General features: G+C 33.4%; 1 protein-coding gene across 2 annotated transcripts in view; it reads right to left on the bottom strand.

The window, feature by feature from the left end:
- The window catches only part of PCDH17 (protocadherin 17), a 113,123-nt gene that overhangs the window by 83,624 nt on the left and 3,602 nt on the right, over positions 1–25,897 (bottom strand). Inside the window, exon 2 of one of the 2 annotated variants that reach the window (XM_069068624.1) lies at positions 18,933–18,977. The exons of the other annotated variant lie outside the window; for it this stretch is intronic. Coding sequence (XP_068924725.1) covers positions 18,933–18,977 — 45 coding nt within the window. The remainder of the gene's footprint in view (positions 1–18,932; positions 18,978–25,897) is intronic. 2 annotated transcript variants of the gene reach the window in all.

Raw genomic sequence — 25,897 nt, forward strand, 5'->3', positions numbered from 1 at the left:
CCAAATACTCAAGTGCCCAAAGAGGATGTCAGTGAATAACAGGCAACGTGAACTACCACAGAAAAGGCAAATTTAATGTCAAATTGTACTGAGAATTGGTGGAATATATAAGTGGAATATGGTTTTGGAGGCATATACTAGATGTATGAATGGATATTAACACTGTATATTAGTTATTCTCATAGAATGGCATCCAAAAATAAGAATTGGGGTGAATGGTAGAGTATATCAGGGTAAAAATCAATGGAGAATAAAATGAAAGTGACATTTTCATCAGAGTATTCAATGATACATAATACACATCACTTGGATAGAAAGAGGTAATAGATGAATTAAAGAAAAACATCAGAAGCCTTACATGGAATAATGATATAAAGGAAATTTCAATTATATTGATATCTACTAGAAATAGAGAGCAGCAAATAAATCATGTGGTTGATTTAATGTTAATTTCATTTTTCAAAAGTTGAAGGAAGTCATTAGCAGTGATGCTATGAACTTGAATCTCACCATCAAAGAGAAACTTGTTGATGAAGTAGAAATGATGAGAATCTGGAGATTGAAAAATAAAGTGACCACTATCTTTGTGATAGAGGAGACAAAGGCTGGGTGTTGTCTCATGGGTACCATGTATTTGTGAGAGCAAATTTCAAATGGTTCAGAGAAAAGATGGTCATTATCCCATTGCATAAAGTTCAGCACAGGAAATTATCGCAGGAAGATAGTCATCTTCCAATAATTGAACTCCAAAGCCCTCCCTCCCTTCCACCCCTACCCCCATCCACACACACACACACACACACACACACACACACAAAAGGCTAAAGCATTGAGTTATTTCAAGAGACCAATATGGAGGTATAGGTAGCAATGACACATCAATTTTTAAACAATTCATCTATAGCTTCACGTTTTCAATATGTTGGGTAACTTTGCTGGACCATTTTATCTTTGTCATAAGAAATAGCATAGTATTTCTGATCTCCAGTAAGGGGAAAGTAAAATAATACATTGAAAAGTATAGGTGATACCAAAATAAAGATATTAGTGAAATTTTAATTTAAAAAATAATACGCATGTATGCCAAGATGCCAACAAGAGCAGTTAATTAAGGATTAATGCAAAAGTGTGCCAGAGTCCTTTAAGAAGCGCCCAGAATATCAGTGTCAGAGTCATATAGAAAGAAGGGACACTAAACTTTACCAAAAGACACCAGAAGGTGCATATTGACTTAAAAATGCATTAATATTATCTATGTTTTGTTGTATTTTTATTTACTCTGTTCAGTGCTTCCCAATTGCATGTTAATCTGATCCCAATGAGAGTGTTATTTCAAAGGGGCTCAGTCAGCTTCTTTGAAATCTCTTAACAAGAAAATAAAATGATTTGTAATTGTTTGGGTGTTTCAGCCCGGTCTTGACTCTTTGTGACCTTATTTGGGATTTTCTTGGCAAAGATACTGGAGTGATTTGTCATTTCCTCCTCTAGCTCATTTTACAGATGAGGAATGGAGACAAACAGGGGTAAGCTACTTCCCCAGGTCACAAAGCTAGTATCTCAGGCCAGATTTGAACTCAGGAAGATGAGTCTTCTTAACTCCATGCCTGATGCTCTATTCACTGTACCACCTAGTTGTCCTAACAATAGAACAATAAAGTACATTTAGAAAAAAAAACTGGTTGAATAGACAAAAGTAACCCATATAAATTAACTGTTCTATTTAAAATTGAAGCAGTCTCTAGTGGATTGTCTCAAGTATGTGTTCTTGGTCTGGTGCTATTTAACATTTTTATCACTGTCATAAAGGCATAGATGACAAACTTTTCAAATATGTGGATGACACAAAGCTAAGAGAGAAAGATAAAATGGAGTATAACAGAGTCAGTGTTTTGAAAGGTCATGGAAGGCTAGAACTTTGAGCTAAATCTAATAAGATGAAATTTAGTATGGAAAAGTATTGGGGGGGGGCTTCACAAGCTTAATATGGGGAGTACCATTACAGAACAGCTTGCCTAAAAAGATATCTGGGTGCTAACTCATTGCAAGCATAAAAAAGTTAACAATATAACATAGCAGCAAAAACAAAGAAATAACCTAAGAGAAATTTATATTTTGGTAAGAAACAAATAATATCAAGCATAAAGGACGCAATAGTCCTGGTGCATATCACCTTGATCACATTGAATATATAGTTTTTTGTTCTGTTTTGTTTTATTTTGTTTTATTTAATTTGTTAAATTCACAGCCTCAGGGATGGCTAGGTGGTACAATTAATAGAGCAAAAGCCCTGGAGTCAGGAGGACCTGAGTTCAAATCAGACCTCAGATGCTTAACACTTACTAGCTCTGTGACCTTGGGCAAGTCACTTAACGCCAAGTGCCCTTCCCTCCCCCCTCCAAAAAGAAAAAAAAAATTCACAGCCTCAGATTTTGAGAAGGAAAAGTACACTGATGAATTAGATAGTGTCTAGAGTGGGATGACCAGGAGGACGAAGATCATGACATATGAGGAACTTTTTAAAGAAGAATGTGGGGTTAGGATGTATATAAGATCTGTCCTCACAAGTATTTGAAGAGCTACCATGCAGAATAGGTTGTCCTTTTGATCTCCACAGGGCAGAATTCTGAACAAAATGGAAAAGTGCTGAGAGACAGAGTAAGGATTGATCCTCGTAGAGGTGCCCTGGAGTATAAACATTTATACCTTGTAAATAAGTAAATGCTATAAATCAGGACTTGATTTATTGTTTTATTGATGTTCTAGCCTTAAGAAAGTGACAAAATGATGCTGATTAAATTAAAAAGTGTATCCATCTTTCTCCTCCCACAGCCAGTTGTGGAACATTTACCAGCCCACCTTTGGATTCAAGGATAATTCCTAACAATGAGCCATTTGTAAGTACAGAGAGCTGCTTCAGGAGAGGATCGGTTCCCCTCACTAAAGGAGTGCATACAAGCTGGATTACTGTTTATTGGGAATTCTAGACATCGGCTTCATGCTCAGATGTGAGGAGGACTAGATGGTCTCCTTTGTTTCTTCCCATTTTGTAGTTCGGCAGTTCTGTGAATCATTAAACCTAATTTTGAATGAAAACTAAGAGGCTTCAAATACTTTCCAAAAGTTGTCCATCTCAAAGCCAATTCACAACAGAAACAAAATAACATTTGCCAGAATTTCTTAACACCTGCTGCCATGCTATTATTCAGTAGAAAAGGTCAACAGTGATGAGCCACTCTGGTGACTGATGAAAACTGCCTAATAACCAGCACTAGGATGATTACAGTCATATTGTAAAAATGAAAAGTGATTTCAGAATTATTAAGGAAAAATGATGGTTATATTTTACTTCGTGAAAGTCCAAGATAATTCAGTCCGAGGACTTTTGTTCCCATTTTCTTTACTACAATGAAACTTTACAAATAATATTACAATTATAAACTGAAATGATCTTTTGGACAGATAAAATAAAATTGTCTTAATGACTAATGATATCTAATAAACATTTTGATAGACAGACAGACAGACAGACAGACAGACAGACAGATAGATAGATAGATAGATAGATAGATAGATAGATAGATAGATAGACAGATAGATGAATTCATGGATAGGAACTGTACTACTTCATTGGCATAAGAAGAGAAGCCAGCACCTTACTTACAGTCTAAGAAAGCTTATTAGAGTACAAAGTAGTTAAATGACTAGTCCAGGCTCACACAGCTATTACCTGTAGAGCCTGAATGACCTCACATCTCGGACAGCTAGGTGGTGCAATGAATAGAGAGCAGAGCCTGGAAAATCTGAGCTCAATCTGGTCTCTAGATGTGTGACCCTGGATAAGTCATTTAATCTCTGTCTACTTCAGTTTCTTCAACTGTAAAATGGAGAAAATTATAAGACCTATATCTCATAGGTTGTTATGAGGATCAAATGAGATATTTGCTAAATGCTTTTCATGGTGTCTGAAACATAGTAGAAACCTAATAAATGCTTGATTCTTGACTTTCTTCTTTTGTTGTTTCTTGCCTTTCTTCTTTCCTTGCTCTAAGGCCAGCCCTCAATCCAATATGTCATGCTGACACTTTCATTATATATCAGTTGATCAATCTATTTATCCATCAGAATAACATTTATCTGAACTGGAAATTGATTAAAATAACAAAATAGTTTAAACACATCAAATTGGGCAAAGTAAATTATTTTAATCAATGTATATGAATTTTTCTGCTTTTAACATATATTTTATTTTAATGTGTATAAGATATCAAACATCAAAGGAAATGAACAAATTTATCCTCCAAAAAAAGGAATAAAAGGATTCAACACTGAAATGGGATAGAGCTGAGCTTTCTGTTTGTTTGTTTGTTTGTTTGTTTGTTTGTTTGCCTTCGTCATCTCAGGTTCTACCCTCTATAGCCATCCTTTCCTTCTGCCCCAGATGTGAATGCCTTTCTCTTTTAGATTACCTTAACATATTCTATTTATATCATACATGAAACATGCTATCTTTCTAATTAGAAAGTACACTCCTTGAAAGCAGAGACTCTGGGGGGAGAGTAACGGGGAGGGACTCCATTTATATCTATGTGCACAGTGGTTTTTGGCACAAAGTAAGAGCTTAATAAATGCTTGTTGGCTGATTAAGTGACTGACAACTGACTGCTTTCTGGATTTAGGAGAATGAAAGCCTTTCTTCTAGCTGATGAATCATTTTATTGAATTATTATATTATATGAATTATTCATCTAGTAAGTAGATTTTTACAACCTTAAGTAGATATTTAAAACAATGTGCAGGTCATTTGAGAGAACTGTGGCATCTGACAAAGCTGAAGAACTTTAGGCCCCCAAAAGATCCTACGTAGAGTTAAATTTTAATGAGAAGCTTTAGTATACTTGCTGGAATAATTTATTAATCCTAACAAAAATGAAGTAGAAAATTTAAAGTATCCCATTTCTTTAGGGGTTCTGAGTGGGGGAAAATGTCAAGAAGGCAATTATAGAAATTTGGAAAATATAAAACAAACATTTGGATAAACTGTTCTAAAAAATAACTGTCACAAGGAAAAATACAATCATAAATTAAGAAAAGTTAAATATTGGGTGAGTATTTAGGCTACTAAAATAATCATTTTTCCCTCTGAATTATAAGAATAACAGCTGCAAAATGTATGAGTCAATGCAAATCTATTTTATGTAGGTGTTTTTAACCTGAAATTAAAATGAAGTAAAATGTCTTTTCCGACTTTAACATCTTTTAAATTAAACATTAGTAGAAAATAAAATGAAATATCTCTCTTCTTTATCAGACTGTCACTTAATATGTAATTCAAGCATCTTCTGCTTCTTTCTTTTCCTGAAGACCTTAATTCTCAGTATTTTTCTGCTCTTGTGAAATGAGTGATCTTATATAATAGCAATCACTTTACAAAACAATAGGCCTGTATCCTCCCAAATATAGTTTTGAACGAACAGACAATGGTCTTGATTTTGTTAGAAACTGTTTATAATCTACATGATACATTTTTTTCTTTAAAAAAATGAAGATTTTTAAAAGGAGACAGATTCCTTGAAAAGACTGTTTCTGCTAAGTGCCTTACCATATAACTTTCAATACTATTCCATAAACATAGATATGAAATCTACAACTAGCTTTCCATAAAGGAATATACTTTAAATAAATAATTAATGAAAGCTTTGCCTATTTGGAATGCTAAATCAGTTAACAGTTAAGGGGAAAAAACAATTCCAGGATTTAAAAAAATACATATTTTTAATTATTCATTGAATTTTCATGCTGGGATTTTCCTCTTCTGCAAGGTATTTTTATTTTTATTTACAATAAAGTATATTTAAAAAGACTTTCAGTGACCCAGTCTTGTCCAGAGAGACATCATTCTGGTATTGGCCTAGAGATTGGCCTCGCTCCTACAGGATTTACATGTTGATATTCCCACTGTTGTCTTACCTATTTTCACAGTATAGTATCACTATGACATCTAAATACCCACAGGCTCAGCAGGTGACACAAGGAATATTTTGCACTTGTGCATGACCCAGTTTTCTTTGTGGCTTTGTTTAATATTATTCCAATTCTAAGAAACTTGTCCATACTCCAAGTTAAAAGTCTAGATTGGGGGTGCAAAGCAAATTCATTCAAGGTATTCAAGTAAACTTACTTTTCCAATTGCAAGTCTCCTAATGCCTCTGTGAGCCTCTTTGAGGGAAGCAACAAGAAGAGAACCTGCTGGGCACTTTGGTTTTGCTTTGAAATGATATATGTCAGCCCAGGGATCTTCTAGGACATCATCATTGCTTTGAGCAAGCTCTATAAGCCTCTTTAACTTGGGAAATCTACTCAGGACACAGGTTCTGACTACAGAACTATTTCAAGCCAAAAGTAGTTTCCCATCAGTCCTCCCCACAGTGGCGTTTTACTTCTAGAGTCTAGTAGGGATTCTGATATGTATATTCTGATACGTATGTTTGAAGACTGTCATAAAAGTATAGAATTAGAGTGGCACCTGTTTAGCTCACGTTTATAAAATGCTTCATGGTTTTCAAAGCTCTTCATACATATTACCTCATTCGATCCTTAAAATAACCCTGTGAGGTATCTGCAATTAGTACTCTCAACTCACAGATAGGAAAATTGATACCCAAAGTGACTTGTGCAGTCACACAAGTATCAAGTCGCTGAAGTTGAATTCCAGTGTAAGATTTTCTGATTCTAAGTACAGTACCTTTTTTATTATACCATACTGCCTCTAATAACAAATAATTATTTTGATTTTTATTTTCTGATTCTGTGAATTAAATTAATTTCCTGTCACAGCTTTGGACCTGATAGGTTTATACAGACCCACTTTTGAACCCCAGGAACTTATGATACAAGGTCAAAAACAGCAGCAACAACTATATTTAATGCCTTAAGATTTGCTTAAGAAGTGTTGTGTATATATTGTTTTATTTGATACCTCTCAAGACAGCACATCCCGTAATCATTATACAGCAATTAGGTGTTCCCTAAAATGTTATAGAGCCTAGTGTTTCCCAAAGCAGCAGAATTTAATAAAGTCCTATAAATCCTTAAATGGTCTTTGGTTTGCTAGAAAAAGCATTAGATTTGGAGGTAAAAGACATGGATGCAAATCTCAGCTCTATTATTAATTAATAGTGACTTTGAGCAAGTCATTTTCCCTCTATGGATAACAATTTCTTTATACATAAAGTGAAGGGATTGGACTAAGATGATCCTTAAGGTCCCTTAGAGCACCAAATGGTTAAGGATCTACTCTTTATTTCATTCCTGCTTCAATAATCTTTCTCAGTTACCCTTCACGCTTTTCTCATTGCATAGTCCTTTTCTTTCTCAAGTTAGTCTAGATAGCAACATAAAGCCCAACTTCCTTATGGCAGAGTTTAGCATTAGAAGTCTTTCATTATTTTTTTTAATCATTAGTGACATTAGTTTAAGGATGTCTCTAGACTTCCTGAGATCAATAAATGAGGAGATATTGCTATAAGTACAAACCATTATCTCTCTTGTCTTGTTTACACCCTGCCCACCTATTTCTAGAAAGAGTAATCAACCACAGTGGAGGCATCCCAGTCTGCTTACCCAGATAATAAGGATTGACACGTAGGGGCAAAGGATTGCATATGGTCATAAATTAGAAAGGCAGGAACCAAATAATTTTCTCTCTCTTTCCGTTAGAAAATCTTTTTTATCTATGATAGAGATCTGCATTTTGAGGACATAATGATTAAATAGGGCACTGAGTAGAGCAGTGGAAGTCAGGAAGATTCATCTTCCTGAGTTCAAATCTGTCGCCAGACACATTAGCTGTGTGACCCTGGACAGGTCACTTGACCTTGTTTGCCTCAGTTAATCATCTGTAAAATAAACTGGAGAAGGAAATGACAAGCCACTTTAGTATCGTCACCAAGAAAACCACAAATGGAGTCAGGAAGAGTGGAAACAACTGAACAGTAACAAAAAATATATATATTAAATTATCACATAATGTCACCTACCAATTGCTCTAAATCTAAATTCTGTTAGATATAGCATACCAAAAATAAACAGCAGCTTCTTTTGAGTGCAAAATGCCATGAGATTTTGCATGCTGGGATTTTTTTTTTTGCTTTTGTTTTTGCTTTTGCCAGAGGGAAAAGTAGTTTTGTAATGGGAATATGAACTTGCCCAGAAAAGCAAACAAAAACAAATCGCTAAGAGTTAGGAGGGGAATAACCAGCTTTAAGGTAGCAGACTGCTGCCCAGAACCATACTCTCTCCCTGGGGAGGCTATGACTTTCTTGCTGACCTTCATAACTCTTATTTTTTTTAAAGACTTTCTGGCACAGAAGATAGAGTGGTGAGCCTGAAGTCAGGAAAACTTAGCTTCCTGAGTTCAAATCCAGCCTCAGGCACTTCCTAGCTGTGTGACCTTGGACAAATTACTTAACCCTAGCTGTCTCAGTTTCCTCAACTGTAAGATGAGCTAGAGAGAGCGGCTAGGTGGGGCAGTGAATAGAGCACTGGCCCTGGAGTCAGAAGGACCTGGTTTCCAATCTGGCCTCAGACACAACACAAAAACTAGCCATGTGACCCTGAGCAAGTCACTTAATCCCAATTGCCCTCCAAAAAGCAAAAAAAAATAAGAAAATAAAATAAATTTTTAAAAAGATGAGCCGGAGACAGAAATAGCAAAACACTCTAATATCTTTGCTAAGAAAACCCCAAATGGGGTCACACAGAGTCGGATATGATCGAAAGAACTGAACAAAAAATAAAAAAAATCTCAATTAAAAGTACTAAAAGCAGAGAGTTTTCAAGAGTGGCATTATCTCTGAAATACCAGAGATAGACTAACCAACTTGTGGTACAAAGGATAATTCTCCCTTTTGATCTCTACTTGATTAACTATTATTGATATTATCAATGGACAAAACTGATGTCTGTCCTTTAATTACTATCCAATCTGTGAATTAACTCCATCTTAATACAAATTTAACAAACAATAAACAGTAGTTATCAAGTAAGAAAATTAACGACAAATGTAGTAGGTTAATCAGGATAATCTACTCTTTCCTCCATCTCTTCAACCAAGATTATTTCACCATATTGCCTTGCATTTTGATAAAGAATGAACATCCTCCCTTTTTTCCCCTCCTCTTATTTCTAAAAGCTTATTACAATAAATTTTAAGTAACTTAAAAATTTAAGTTATTAGCTCCAAAGAACAATATTTTTACCCTATTTAATCTTATTTGTGTATCCATGATTCGACTTTTCTTAAACCATCAGAACACCTTCCATATTTAAAAGTGCCCCCAATACCATAATGCAACATTAACTCTTATTAAAAGCCTAACAATAATTATTCCTGTTACTACAGAGCCAAAAAAATAAACATAATGAAAATCATGATACATTATTAAATTACTCTGAATTGCTTCTATTCATTTAAAAAACTGATGAGCACATTTAAAATAATTTCACATGTCAAATTCCAGGAAGCTTCTGAGTTTGACATGCTACTAAGAGTGCAGGTTGGTGAAGGTCATGTATACAATGATTTTGTGCCCTATAGCAGAGTGAAAATGAAGTCTGGGATACCCAACAATAACCCCTTCATTATCACATAGAAGTAGTAGCACAGTATCTAATACATTTATATCATTCACCAAAGGTATGTACCTACTGACACAGTACTGTCAATAAAAAACACATTAAAAACCTTTTGAAAGAGCTTCCCTGTCAATTAGCCTGCAGATGGATTCTATCATTGTATTTTCCCCTGTCAATTTAATATACTGAATCATATTAACAGCATTGGCTTGTCAATAAGGCAAATCTGAATCCTATTAATGGAGTTGTGCCGCCAATATAATCGGCTTCCTATTTATTGAGCTCCCCAGTATTTGGAAAAGCTGTGAAATGGGATTATAAGGTTATGTTGTGTACATCTGGCTGTTCACTATATAAATATTTCAAGAAATTTGATCCCACAGGCTGAAGAAACACCTGTCTAATCACTTTCCTTTTCCCATTACACAAATTTCAGACAACGGAGCAGCAAACCAAGAGTTGGGGAAAATCATACTCCCTTGTCTTAGTCCATTTCCTTTTTATCCAAGAAATCCCATCATTATTCTAGATATCCTAAACATGTACCAAACACTCAAAAAAAAAACATCAGAATGGATTTCTGCTCTACTACATGTAAGACATAATATCTATGCTAGAAAAGAAATGAGAGATAGAATTTTTTTTAATTAGGAAAAATACTTGAAGTACTCCATAATTTCGTACTTATTTAGTTCCTCTGTCATGCTATATAATCTTGGTGTAATTGTAGCTTGTAAGTATAATTTTTGTGTCACATGGACCCCTGGAAGTAATTAATGAGAGGTAATAGTTCATGCATAAAATAAGAGTAAAAAGTTCAGCAATCCTTCTAGTTAATAGAAGCCTTAATGAAGTTGAACATTAGTTGCTTTTAACCACATCCAGTATTAAATAACTACATTGACTGGATTAGTAGAATATACAACAGCCCATTAAGTCTGATTATATATTAAAAAAAAACTTTGTTTAAAAAAGTAATTGCATTAAAAACGTACTGGGTTTTGCTCCAATCAAATTAACTCCAGCAGCCTAACTTGAAAATGCAGATTTTAAAAACTGGTCCAAAATGAGAGCTAAAGGTCAATGAATCAAGTTACCAATTTTATTCCCTGGTAGCAGATGGGTGCAATGAAACCCAGTGATTGAATTTGAAATGCTTTAATGCACCTTTTATCTATGTTTCCCACCATGTTGATTTTACCTTAGTATTCCTAACAAGATATTATGTTTATTGCAATTAGCTAACTGGAATGGTATTTCCACTCTTCCATCATTCATATCATATTACTTTGGAATAGAACTGCCACTTCCCTCTCTCCCTTCTTTCATCTCACCCCATCACCACCAAAAGTACCAACCAAGACCATTCTGCCTTATGATACTGTAACATTTCTTTTTTTGTGGTCATGATTTCCACGAATAAGTAGTGATTTTTAATCAGTGAAAATGATGGAAGTTACTAATACAAAGCTTCTGGTGCCCAAATGAATTCATTGCAATCAACAAACATTAAGCATTTATTGCACATAAAGGGGTGATTAATACATACCTATAAAATTGAAATTAAATTCAAATTATGGAGGAAAACTAAACATAAACCCTAGGAAATGAGAAATTAAATAATATCTTTGAAGGTGATTTTCTACGCAGTAAGCTGTTTCCAACTTGGTTTCCTATGTACTATGGCCTGTGCTTTGCAAGCTCAAAACTTGGCCCGTTTTATTCTACCTCTGATCAAAGAGAATCTGCTTTATTCTCTTACTGCAGATTAAAGGTCCAGGTGGCATAAACCTGTAAAGAGGCTTTTTCAGAGAGTAAGAGAATTCAACTCTCCCTTTGAGGAGTAGCAGATGGAAATTTTTATTCCCTAAAGTATCTTAAGAATGTACATTGTTATGCCCTGCAGAACAAACAGGAAAGGGAAAATCAGGCTGAGGAGTTTATTTTATTACTTCTTAGGTGAATCAAACTGTCAGCATTTTATTTACTTCTTAAAATTACATTTAGGCTGTTATGAGGAAAACAAAGATTCCCCCCCCCAAAAAAAAACCTTATAAATGGTGAGATTTTCATTATTTATACAAGTTACACTTCTTTCCAATGCCCTATAAATCTCCACTAACATAGCCCTCCTCACTTTCAAATCCATGGAATAACTAGGCCCAAAATTGAAAATAATAAGTAAAATCATATTTCTACAAGATGAAAAGAGAACACATTACCTATCATCATGTTCTATCATGCATTCAGTGAGTCTACAGAAATTAAGCCTACATGCTAATACTTTTATTCCATTACAAAAAGCTGTCATTCTATTTATCCTACTTGATATCCCACTGGTCATTAAATATAACAATAATTTCAGAATACTATCTTGTCCTAGGACAGTTTCTATCTGAACGCTATCAAAAAAAAAAGATGAAAAGAACAGGATAATATTATAATAATAAGCATTGGTATTGCTGTTGTTATCACTCCTTAAAAATTATATTATGCACTGACTTTTTAAAAGTATTTTACTTCTATTATCTCATATGAACTTCATATTAACCCTATTGAGTATATTAGTTAAAAGAAACAACCTTATCTGTGATTTCAGTATTAGTATTCCCTAAAATTATATACCTAGAAAAACAACTCTGACAAGATGTATCCACTTCAAATGTCAAAATTAAATTAAGAATCTTCAAAATATATAGCAACAGAGATAACGCTCATTGATAACTCTCTTACAATCAATATCAAGTGAGAAATAAATCAGGTAGATGTGTCCTCACCAAATATGCTCTTTCTTGTCATGTCATAGAAAGAGTTAAAAGCTCAAGTCAAAGGAAGATTGCTTGCCTAAAGAAGTGAGATGCTCCAAAAAATTCCTGTTTGCAAATGACATTGTGCTGATGATCAAAGTGAAATCCATAATCACCCGAAAATGTACCCTAATTATCCACAAAGGAAAAAAAAAACATGTCCAGATCATGATATGTAGCTGAATGGCTAATCCAACCTGTGACTTGTGGAGCATTCATTTACACATGAGTGTATAGAGATAGAATGTGAGTATCACACATTCTATGTGTAGATATAATGTAGACATATATTTATGTATTTATCTAAAAGGTGGAGTGAAGAATGGTATTATGAATAATGAGATGGACTTCAAGCCAGAATACCCAGGTTGAAGCCTTATTTCTGACATATATTGTCCTATATAAATCAAGTAAGTCATTTAACTTTTCAGTGTTCTAGGTAATTCTCCAATGCTATACGTTACACAGAAGTTGGTGACATGGACCAGTAGAAGAGGGGCTTTCCCTTCGTCAATAAAATCACAGTTTTAGTATCGGTTCTATCCCTGGGGAGGAAGTATGGTGCGATGCTGAGCATGAGTTTTGGACTTAGTCATAAAGGTTTGTACATACAAACCTTTGTGAATGACAGCAGTGGTGACTAATCCAATCAGGGAGTAGATCGAAAGAAGTGTCAGCAGGGAAGCATTTGTACATAACTGATACTGAGAAAGTCCTTGCTCAGACCACAGAAACCTCATACTTCTTTCCTGAAACAGTATTTAAGTAGAGCATCCAGTATCATCCTTATTCCTGATAAGTAATATTTCTTCTCTTTCACACATTCAAATACTTTAGGGTAAAATTATGGTTAGCATTGAATTGCAGTGATTAGTGGTACGTTGGCATAATGCTACAAGTAAAAGACAATTGGGGGAGCAGGGCTGGGAAGGAGATAGAGCTACTAAAACATCATATTCTGCCTTTCTCTTATATTATTTTAGATAATTCTTTTTTTTTTTTTTTAAGCAATCGGGGTTAAGTAACTTGCTCAAGGTTACACAGCCAGTTAGTTCTGGGTGTGGTGCTGAATGTCTGAGCCCGGGATTCGATCTCCAGGTCATCCCAATACTGGAGCCGGTGCTCTTACTCGCTGAGCCACCTGGCCTCCCCTTCGATAATTCTTTATCTGAATTTCTTACAGTTTTTCAACTTATGACTCCAAGTCTTTTTAGTTTTTATAGATCTCTGCTACATATCACTCAATACACTTTAAGCACCTAAAACTTTAAGGCAAGTAAATAAAATCCAAGTGTGATCATTCTTCTCTAACTCAATCTGAATTATAACTCTGGTTATGCTTACATAAAATCATATTCTCTTCTCTTTCCTCAAACCAAACTTCAGGACTATTCTATATTCAACATCCAATAGAAATGTAAAGAGTCGATGTAATAAAATTCCACTTCAGAGAGTTTTATCCAGGCTGAACTTTTCTCAATAATGATTTTAATTCTTTATTTCAATATTTTTACATAGTTTTAATGAATTGAGTTTGTTTAATTATGCTTGTTTGAGAAGCATTATTTAGCACCTAGTCTTATGCCTTGTGGTCATTCAGTACACATATGTATTTTTCATAACCTGAATGTAAGCTGATTAGCGGGACAGCTAGATGCCACAGTGGACAGAGTGCTGGGCCTGGAGTCAGGAAGACTGATTTTCCTGAGTTCAAATCTGGCCTTACACACTAGCTGTGTGACTCTGGGCAAGTCATTTAACCCTGTTAGCCTCAGTTTCCTCCTCTGTAAACTGAGCTGAAAAAGGGAATGATAAACTACTCCAGTATCTTTGCCAAATGAACCTCAAGTGGGATCAGGAAGAGTCAGACATGATTCAAATGAAGGAACAAAAAAAAGGTTGATTAGTATAACTGTATAATGAATTTTGGGAGATGGAGAAGGCATTGCTGAATCTTAACTTTACAGGAGCAACATGGCAAGTGATGAGGTTTATAGTGTTCTTATCATCAAATTGCATCAGTAACTAAAATGAAATATGATCTTATCTGTAATTTGTGAGAAGTTAAAAATTCCTCAAATTATCTGTTAAAAAACAGTTTCAATTCATTTCATAAAAGGTACACAGAGTCACCCTTTAATGTCATCCAGGAATAGATTTATATAAAATAGCATAAAATCAGTGACATCTACAGAACTAGAACCTGGATTCCTTGATTACCCACTAAATAAGACCTCCTCAGAAAATCACAATTACATTGAAAGAAAATTATGCTTGATTTTTTAAAAATCATATTTATCACCCCCAGAAAGAAAAAGATTGTTATTACACTGCAAACAATATATCTCCTGGATGATCTGTTTGCAAGGTTATGCCACATGTCGGATTCCTGGTGTGCAGCTGAGAATTTTAGACCAGGTCAATTACGTTTTAATAGATATCTTTGATTGTTCAATTATTTTCATATTTAATTGGATTTGAATTAATTTTGGGATATTTATGCTTATTTTGAAAAAGAATTCTCAAATATATTTTGAAATTACTAAAGCATGCCCTGTCACTTTTTTAATGTGATTTTTTTCACTCCAAACTACTGTAAGATATATCTTTCAATGCTGTTTAAAATATAATGTATAAAAGGATAAGCAAGGTAAAATATTAGTATTACCTAGAGTGTTTTCCATGGAATGTACTCTTAAATTACAACTTAATAACAAATATATTTTAAATCCATTTATGGAAATAATCCTCTGTCAGTTAATTAATTCCATTTTCCCCTAAAAATTCCAGTATTCATAGATTATAACAGTGTTGTTATTGTTGCTTTTTAATGGCCTCCATGAGACTGAGATAGGTGACCCTTTTCATTACTTGGTAGATAGAGTGGGTGTTAGAAATATCCTTCAACTGATAAAGAAATATAAATTACTTCTCTCCCCCTCTCTCTTTCCCCAGAATCAGAGACAATATTTTTTTTACATTTAAAATCAAGTACCATTTGGTACATTAAGAATTTACAGATCTCTTGGAGAGGTATTTCCAGTGCACGTCAATTCCTCAAATACATATTTAGTTATAAGAGAAATGGAAAACCAGAGGTAAAGAGGCTTCCCTTCTTCTAATTCCTCTTTTATAGATTCAGAAATATTAAGTAATATAACATACTTTGAGTAAAAATCAGAGCACAGATAGCCTTTAAGATGTTCTCTATAGGGGTGTTTTTACTCTTCAAAAGGCTTCTTAGCACTTGCCTGCTAAACAATTCTGACTGTCTCAACATTGGCAGTTAGCCCAACTTCCTTTTCTTCAAACTTGAAGGGGGCAATAGGAAAGGTTGGGGGAATGAGGGAGTTAGGAGTGAATCTTTACTCCCTTCTAAGACCTTCTTTACATGTCAACTTTTGCCTAGAGCAAAATTTAATAGGAGATTTGTGGATCTCTATTTCTAGAGATTTACTATGGAAACACTGACATAACCTTTAACCATAGCAAACAGTGCCACTCTAATGAGTAGGCTATACCAAACCACTTGCAAACTGAAAACTACACAAGGAACAGACAGATCCTGGCAGGAATTAATCTGCCATTTTCACACATCTGCCCAAGGGAGGTATTGTAATTGCAAAAATTTACTCTTAGACTGCTGAGACTCATAGTAATTATGTTTCTTTTTTTAATAGAAATAGCCACAGGTGGTAACAAATTGGGTTTTGAGATGGGAAACTGGGCATGCATTCTAACCCAAATTACTATGTAATTGTCTTGATTATAAAATACTGTGGAAAGCCTATTGCTCAAAATTTAAATCAGAACAAAAAAAAAAGTATCTTTTAAATGTATCCCTTCCTCCCCCAGCTTCTCAATATGTGGGCCTATTGCTTCATTTGTTGGTATAGCCACATCTAATGCCAGTGCAGGCAATTTGCAATAGATTTGCACCAATAACTATCCCAATTTCCTGTGGCTTATATTTGTTTAACAGCATAAATTCTCTATTTCCTCTCTTACTCTCATCTGGGGATAAAGAGTAGCTTCACTAAAAAGGTCAAGATCTGGAAATTTAGCTAATAATTATTATGATGCGAATGCCAAAATTAAAAATGTAAAGTTACATACTTTAAATGTAAGTGGAAATTAAAATCCTATTTGGTCATTTGAAAGTCCGTTTGGCAGAAATGTGCTCTTTTTGCTTATGTACTGATTTAGATAGATGGATGATAGATAGATAGATAGATAGATAGATAGATAGATAGATAGATAGATAGATAGATAGATAGATAGATAGATATAGATATAGATAGATAGAGAGAGATTTACACACAAAAGTGCCAGTTTACTGTTATTATTTATCTAATCTTTCACAGTATGTATAAGGTTTATAATGACGACTGATGATAATAATACTTTTGGTAATTTTTTTTTAAATCAGCTATTTTATCCACCTGGGTAATAGTCCATAGAAGATTAAATATAACAATAATAATGGAACAAACTTTGTCTTAGTATCATTTCTATCAAAACTCCATTGTAAAAAACAACAAAACAAAACAAAAAGAGGGAAATTTATTTTTGCTATTGTTATTATCATTTCTTAAGTCCACCATTTTGATGTGATCACACCATGCATAAAAAAGGAATCAGAAGTTGGTTTAAAACTAAAATAGCCCATTTATGAAACAGACATAAGAATCAGGTAGACTTGGGAAGAGCAATCAGAAAGCAAACAATTACCATCTCATACCCACTGGCTAAACAGTTGACTGATTAGTACTTTACCTTGAAGCTATGTGAATTCAAGTTAATGTGTACTTTTTAATACCCACTGCCATTAATAAAAATGATGGAAGGTTGATTACTAGGCACTCCACATGTCTTACACTTTTTCTTCATTATTATTCTCAATCCTGAAGGTGGACAGTGGGACATATAAGTTTAAGGAAGATGCATATCCATAGCTCCATAGGAAAAATGGAAGTTTTCCTGCTCTACTGCAGTCCCAAGAAAATAAGACAACAGAATTCACCTACAATTAGATGGCTTCTTCTCTTAGCTATTGACAGATAACCTACTGAACACCTAATAATGTTTTTAAGCCCATTTAGAAAATCTCTATGAATTGTTCTTGGTGTGTGTGTATTCAATGAGACCAATTAGAAGCATATTGTTAAGAATCAACCTTACTTATTTTAACACTGTAGGTTTCTCTTACAAAAAAGAAATCTTTTCATTTACTTGATTTGAAGGGCAGTATAAATATTGAAACTTTCACAAAGATATCTACAGCAATATTTTAGGCTTTTAAACTTTTTTCAAGTACTAAAAGTCATACTCATTTGTATTATTTTCAATCTACTGAAATAACGAGATCATAGTAAAAAACATACTGACTAGATACTGTACAGCTGTGTCTAGATAATCCCACTCATGATCATTAAAGCTGGATTGTTTTTGTGATCTTCAAATCTGCATATCAAATTATACAAGGGTTATGCAAAACAGCAAATCTATCAAATATTCTATCATCAGAATTAGCTTAATAGACTACTATCAGATGCACTATGAAACTAAATGAAATTAACAGATTTGGGGGAATATATTTGTTTGGCCATTTGCAGAAAATGAAGAGTTAGTGTTTAGGTTAAGCAAACTGTATGCTTTGAATATGAGTAGGCTCTGAGCACAACTCTTTTTGTGCTAAATGAGCTCACATTTCTAAGCTTCTACTACGTAATTGTACAGAATGATGTTGGAATCATTTAATAAGAAAGATTCTTTGTACCTTATGGTTGTTCATATACATATCCATTAAAAGACCTGTAGCTTGACTATTTTACTGAGTTAAAATATTGGCACTTGGGATGCTTCCTAATTCAATTTTGTGTACTTCAGCATGTTTTATTGAACAGTAGGCTATAATTTTATGTTTAAATGGATGCTTAGTAATCTGTAATGATGCAGGTAGAAATATTATAAGTAACAATATTGATTGATGTCATATTTGAATTTCCAGGTTTATTTTTTAATCACCGCCAAGAAAAGTTAAGAAAATCTTTAAAAAGGGAATACTGTTGTAAAAAATAGTATGAAGGCTTCACAGTGTGTTTCTTAAGTTACTTTCAAAGATGTCATTAGCTATCATTAATAATACATTTAAATCTTTCACAATTATGACAAAGCCATTATTTACTGTTTATTTTAATTTTCTTGACAAGCATGCATGCAATGGTTTTGAAAACAGTATATATCTACAAAGCAAGTAAGAGTTTATAGCTTTGAAGACTTGAAATTGATTTTTAATGCTTCAGCTTTCAAACAGTACAAAGGCTGCTTTTAGCTGATAAAGATGGTAAACAAGAAACTGTCCCTTTAATGTTTTTCTTTAATTAAAAATCAATCAAAAAGGCATTTCAAATTTTTAAAACATTACACGTTTTGGACACACAATGTGCTCAAAAACTAAATGGAAATTTATGAAATGATATTTTTGTTTACCTGAGCTGCTTCACATCGTCCTTCCACCATCAAAAGTGTTCCTGGCTATTGAATTGAATAGAAATTTAAGAAGAAAAAAAAATAAGATGGTGTAAGTTTTGATGTTATAAAAATGACTGAAGCAAAAAATGTTTTTAATACTACTAAATTATTTTAATATATTCCTTTCCTCTAATCAGACCAAAGCCTATTTATGTAGATTAGTTACATCTAGAGTCTCATTTATCCAACCTGTATTTATCCTTTGATCACAAAGCTTGTTAACTTAAATGGTCTTTTATTGTTATGATTCGTTTTCCCATAATTATGCAGTTTAACTGCCTGATTTTTTTTCCGAATAAATATATGCAAACGCGCCAATCATATTCAGCAATGTTATGCTGGATGCTCAATGAACTGTAAGAGCCATTTCAATACAATAAAACTGCCTGGAAGAATTCCAGGGCAAGGACTGCAAATACCAGTAATCATAGTGTCACTAGTACTGGAACAGACAAATAAAAGTATGTTACACATATATCAATAGATTTTCTCAAACACAGTCTGAAACTCATTTCATATGTCTATCACTGAAAGAACTTACAGTACATCACGGAGTGATGCCACCCACACAGCAAAATGGTACATTTAATTTTGATCATTTTTTTTTTCATTTTACCTTGAAAATACTGGGTTTGCAGTTTTGCAGTAGAAGGAAGAGGAGACTCCAGCATACTTTTGCTTAGTCACAGCAGAGATTGTTGATCCCATTATAGCCTTTGCTATTAAAGGTAATTTATTTTAAGTAACTGGAGCACCATGATATGTCAATGTCAAAATTACCAGTAAGGGTTACAACTAACTGCAAAACACTAAGTTCACAGGAAAGACATACTTGTCTGTATCACCGAGGCTAAAGTGGCTTATCAGTAGATCAGAGAAGGACTGATTAACTTTAACTGGGGGAAGGGTAAGAGCCATTCTATCTTCAGAGTGACAGTGACAAACCAACAAATCCTTGTGTTATGCTAAAATGTGAAGGCATTATTTAAAACATACAAGCTTGCATGCATTTATACACATGTGCGTATGCACATCTGTGTCTGCATGTCCATGTATGTACACATATACCTACATATATCACATTATTTTATAAAAATATAAATTGGAAACAGTGCCCTATGGGATTTATTAAACAAAGCATTACTTTTGGGAATGCATTCTAAAGCAACAACTAAAATCATAATTAGCTGGGGGTTTATAAGAATTTCCCTACTATTGAGTATATTGCATAAGTTACCAACATTTTTAAGGAGCTAAGTTTTTGTTAATAATTCAGGAACCCAGGTCTACTAATTTATTCCTTCTTTATTTATTATCCTAACAAAAGCTTTAATTTACAAACATGTATATATTAGAATACATATATATGTGTATGTATACATATATGCATGTATACTTATGAGAACATATATAAATTACACGTATATGTGTACATTATACATGTATATCTTATGCTCTTTTTGATGTGTTTATCCTTAAGCTACTTAAAGAATATGGATAACAGCTTTACATATAGAGCTCTCTGATCTTTATAACACTCCCCCTTCTAACTTATTTAACTTTAGGATTTTTTAAGGCCTCAGATGTTATTATAACCTGAAGTTCCCAAACTATTTCCTGAGGTGTGAAGCCTGTGGAGTGGGAACATATCCTAGTATCTATAGCAATTTAATAAAATTATTTATGCAATGAGGAATAAGCATAGAAGTGTGTTCTTGTTTGAATTAATAAGTGTATATGCATTATATGTACACATGCAAATATACACGTGGATTATATATCAAATCAGTGCTTTGTTTAGTGAAACACAAATACTTTAATGCTTTTCATTATGTAGTGATGGCTTTCCTTTTTCACCAAATATATAAGCCATCATTTTAGATCTTCTCTACAATATTTTGTGATATTTTTGTAAATACATATTTACTTATGAAAATTGTGATGACATATGACAGAATTTATGTATTGCCAATAGCAAAAACAGATTAATAATCTTGATTAATCTGTAGAAATGAAACATAACAAAATGTGGTTTTAAATATTGTAATTGAGAAAATTTTAAAGGTTAATTTCAGAATTTTTCCTTGAATACATGAAATTGATAATCCTTTGGTCAAGATTGCTTTAAGAGTAATATATGTAAAGATTTAGGACAATATAAGTAAACTTTAATATAGCATCAATGTTTGCCTTCAGAATAATCCCTAATGTGCTCACTATATTCACACTGTGGAGGAAATAATCTTTGTAAGTATTTGTGTCTATTACCTGTCCCAAGTAATGTTACATTTATTCACCAAGTTGTTCTTCATACAACTTAAAAATTCTATAAGTCAAATTCTCACAATTTTTAATTTTTGATAGGATTCAAGGAGATTTCTTTAGGTGATACTAAAAGCATTTCATTTTCTTTAGGAAAAGATTGTTGAATTTTCACCTGGGGGCTACATATGGTTCCTATGTAAATATATAGATATAGAGATAGATAACATTTTGCTAATTTTATTGAAGGCTGTAGATAATTGACCAAAAAAGTAATCATATCAAGTCATCCTATCAAATTAAATATTTGAAAATGAAATGTTTCTATGCAGCATTTTACTTTTATTTATCTTTATCATTCATTTATTTCTATAATTTCATATTTCATATTGTATAATGAAGCCACATTTAGTAAGGTTGTTAAACATTTGAAAAATACTGAAGCATCATTCTGACTCTCAAATAATTAATAATTATAACAAAATGGTAATTTAGATTCACTCTAAAGTTCTTCAAGCACTTTTGTGGCTAATATATTATTTTGTCTCATTTTTTAACCTTATAACCTTTTCTTTCTGTGTCATTTTATCTCTATCTTTCAGAAGTTGTATCAAGCACTTAATTATACCAATGACCAAACTAGTGTCTGTGTTGAGATTTATCAAAGGGTATTATCAGCTACACCTAGCCCCAGACATCCAAAATAAGAACAGACCTAAGGCATTAGGGATTTGGTCTAGAAAACACTGGACTGGGAGTGAATAAACTCAGGTTCTGTTCTGAGACATGGCACGAATCAGCAATGTAACCTTTCAACTTGTCACAATCTTACTGGGTCTCAGAGATTTTTGTTTATTTGTTTGTTCTATGAAAAGTGAGTAGATTGGACTATATTATCTTTAATGTCCATTCTATATTTCCATAAATGTTGTGAGAGAAAAAAAAGTCAGGTTGTACATGTCTGTGCGATCTGAATATTCTCCAGAATAACTAGTGACTGAAGCTTCAAATTAACTTGCCATTTTATGAGCCAAAGGGCAAGAAGGTTAGTTTACCACATAATATTGAAAAATGTTTACATGAATTCTGTATAATTAATACAGTATGAATCCAGTGAATCCCCAAAATCAATTATGAGTCCTAAGGATTTGGAGAGGGTGTATATGTACAAATGTCCAGCTGAGTTCCTCTACCACATCACTAGGTTAGCTTCTAGTAACTCAAAACTATTCATTGCCTCATGGATTGCATTAGGAATTGTCCAATGGGGTCAATAAAGCAAATAGTAGTTTGTCTTTACCTCCTTTCACTCAAAAAATGCTGAGGCTACTTGTGCGAACCTTCTTTCCACACTGTTCATTTTATCTAATCCTCACTCATTTTATTCCATTTAGAATTTTGTGCATTAGAAACTACCCCCAGCTAAATGTTGCATATTTTAAGTGTGCATTTTTCCTCTGAGAACATGTACTTCATTTTCTTTGACTGAAAAGTCCATGAACATAGATCAAGAAGATGTTACTCCCTTTATGCAAAGTCTATAAAGTTAAAGTTAATGGGAGTTGTTTGAAATTGGAGTTTTAAAACACTGGAAGAGTTATGTAGCTCCCTTTTTTTTCCCCTTTAATTATTTCAGTTGTACTAAAAATGTAGGCTCAGCACATTTCCACCTATGAGTGCACATAAAAGCTACTTGTAGTAACATTATAGAAAGTCTGAAGACATTACAGCAGCATGAAAATTTGGGATTTCCCCCAACTACTCTAGGAATATTTCTTGCCCCTCCCCAAATCAGTTCCTGATAGAGTTATTCTGAGATCTATTACATTTGTTGACAGAGCATGAACAGTGGCTGCTTTGAACTATCAGTAATGATTGGTGCTTCGTTTTAGCATGCCACATGAGTATTCCCTAAGGTATGCATGTTCCTCAGACTGTAGAAAAGAAGATATTTAAAGCCCCATTTGATCTTTTCTGGTAAAATTGTTATCTCAGGACCAAATTTCTTTTGTCCCATCAATGTTCCCCAAAGGAAATGGCCATGATATTTTTTCTAATTATATATTTTAAATTAATAAAATATCTAAACATATGTTAAAAGATATTTCTACTTCTTGTGTACCTTGGCTATAATTAGATTTAACCACTTTCACATCATCATGCTTTTCTGTGAAGAATTTGTGGGGAAAACACACCTGATAATTAAATGTTGTTGCACAAATTCTGGTTTTCTACTCTGCTAGTTGACAAATAGTACACTAGGATTTATCCTAATATAAAGAGTGAATGAAAAAATGCATTATTATGGGTGTGGCACACATAGAATTCTTACTGAATTCAATTAAAGTATGGTTTTGCCACAGACATGCCTATAAAATACAGCCACAATTTGTGAATCTGTGAAGTTCCCATATTGGTTTTATATAAGACTGTACTTTGGACAGACATAAAAATGAGAATTAATAGTTCTATTAGTCCTTAACATACTTATATGTATACCTCGGTGAAAGTATTGAACTTCCTTTGAGTTCTCAAGTAAATGAAACAAATATTACATAGCTAAAATATCTCCCCAGAAGTTCATATCAAGTTCTCATTCAGAGTTGTGTGTTTCTGTCATATCAATTTAAGAACAGACAACCAACTCATTGACCTGAAGTAAAATGATGGTGTACCTAGGTACTTAAGGTATTATGCACCATTTTAAAGCATTTGCAAAACATGACTAAATTAAAAGGATCAATCATTGCCCTTAATTTAATGCATTATATACATTATACTTGGCGTTAAACCATATACAGCTCAAAGGTAATTAAATATAGGTATGCAACATGGGCCAAAGTGTATGATCTGGATCAAATGGGCAATAAAAGGAATTAAGTCCCCAAAGGTGTTTTTTAAGGCATTCCAGGCCACTTATAGAAACATCAGAGGAGAACACTTTGCCAGAAAACATTATAAAGATGAAAATCGTGCTGACAAAAATATTATGAGAGGATAGAGGATAGGCTTCAGAGATCTGAAAGATGGAGTTCAAGTCTCACATAGGATCTAACTTTCTTTCTGACTAGGCAAGTCAAATAACCTCTCAGTGCTCCCTCTTCATCCCAGACAAGTGTCATAGACTACAAATCACTGATCTGCTTTAGTGGAGGTCCCACACCAATGAATGCCATATCTGGACCAAAACTTGTTTCAGGTTTTAAAACTAATTCCATGAACAATGTCTATTATATATTTTGCTGAAATGTATTATGGTGGGGAAGCAGGAAAGGAGGACAGAGCTGAGATGTTCTTTACTTTTTGCAAACAAAATATGAAATTTTCTGTTGGAACTGATTTTTTTTGAAAAAAAAAAAGGAACTCAATCTACTGACTGGATTCTAATTTAAGATGGATTGAAGTCTTCAGAAGTGTTTGTAGAAACACTTGCAAACTGTCCTCTCAAAATGATCTGGCTGATTCAATCCCAGGTGTGTCCTACCCAATCTGACTAATGCCTCAGACTGTTTAGGTATTCTGCTACTCCAATTCCATTTCCACTAGAACCTCAATAAGAATTTGATTCATGGAAATAGATGGTGAGAGTTTGGGTACTTATCCACCATGTTACAACTTTTCAGACAAGGAAGTTTTTTTTTTTTTTTAATGAAGGCAATGTATTTGTGCATTTATCAGTTGACTGACTACCTATAATTTTTTTTTTTACTATAAAACTTTCTTTCTCTTAGAGACATACATGACCATGAAAAGCAGATTTAAAAGCCACAGACTTTCATAGAAACCACAAAACGCCTTTTTAAGGGAGGAATTTCCTCTTTCAGTTTTATATAGATCTCCAAAAAAAAAAAATCATTATTAAGCATACAGTAAACACTGTAAAAAAAAAAACTCCAACCATTGGGATTTAACACTACAAATGATAGCTTTGTATTCAGTAGCATTAATCAGTACACGTATTAGTTACTTTACGGAGACATTACATGATTGTGGGAAAATATAATTTGCTTCTTTTTTTTAGTAACTATTACAGTTATATGCAAAAACAAAAAGAGTGGACTTAGCACTCTGAGCACTCAAGTTTAACAATATTTTTTTTAACTACCCAAAAGAAGTGCCATCAAAAGTTATTTGACTTTTAAAGCACATAAGTATAAATCAAATTATCATGTTTTTACCCCCATATTGTTCATCTTCCCTAAGTGTCGCTTTCCGAGAAGTTCAATTTTAGATTTCAAGTATTTCTCCACTAAAGTAATTGGTAGCAATGCAAATGCATGATAAGCATAAAATGAAGTTGCTGCTGTGATACAACTCTACAATGTCTTGAGGAATAGCTCTAATTGACTGGTGCAGAGGGAGTTTTTCTGCAATTATCAAAATACATACCTGTACTGGATCAAAGATCAGAATTTTTCCCTTTGCCAAGTGTCAATGGCCTTTAATTTAAAGTATAGAATATATATGTGTATATGTATTTCTATACACATATCTATTTAAAGTATTGGGGAATTTGAAATTATCTGTTCATATCAAATATACAATTCATGAATTTAATTGCATGCTATTTTTTTTCCTTTTTTGGTACAAGTGACTATAGTGCAACTTTTCCTCCCGTTTTCAGGGAACACAAAATGAGTCTGTGTCACTTCTTTCTGATA

Source organism: Petaurus breviceps, unplaced genomic scaffold (genome assembly GCF_028583685.1).
Source record: "Petaurus breviceps papuanus isolate PSGF00001 unplaced genomic scaffold, PetGlider_PUasm1.0 90769, whole genome shotgun sequence".
NCBI classification, from domain to species: Eukaryota; Metazoa; Chordata; class Mammalia; order Diprotodontia; family Petauridae; genus Petaurus; species Petaurus breviceps.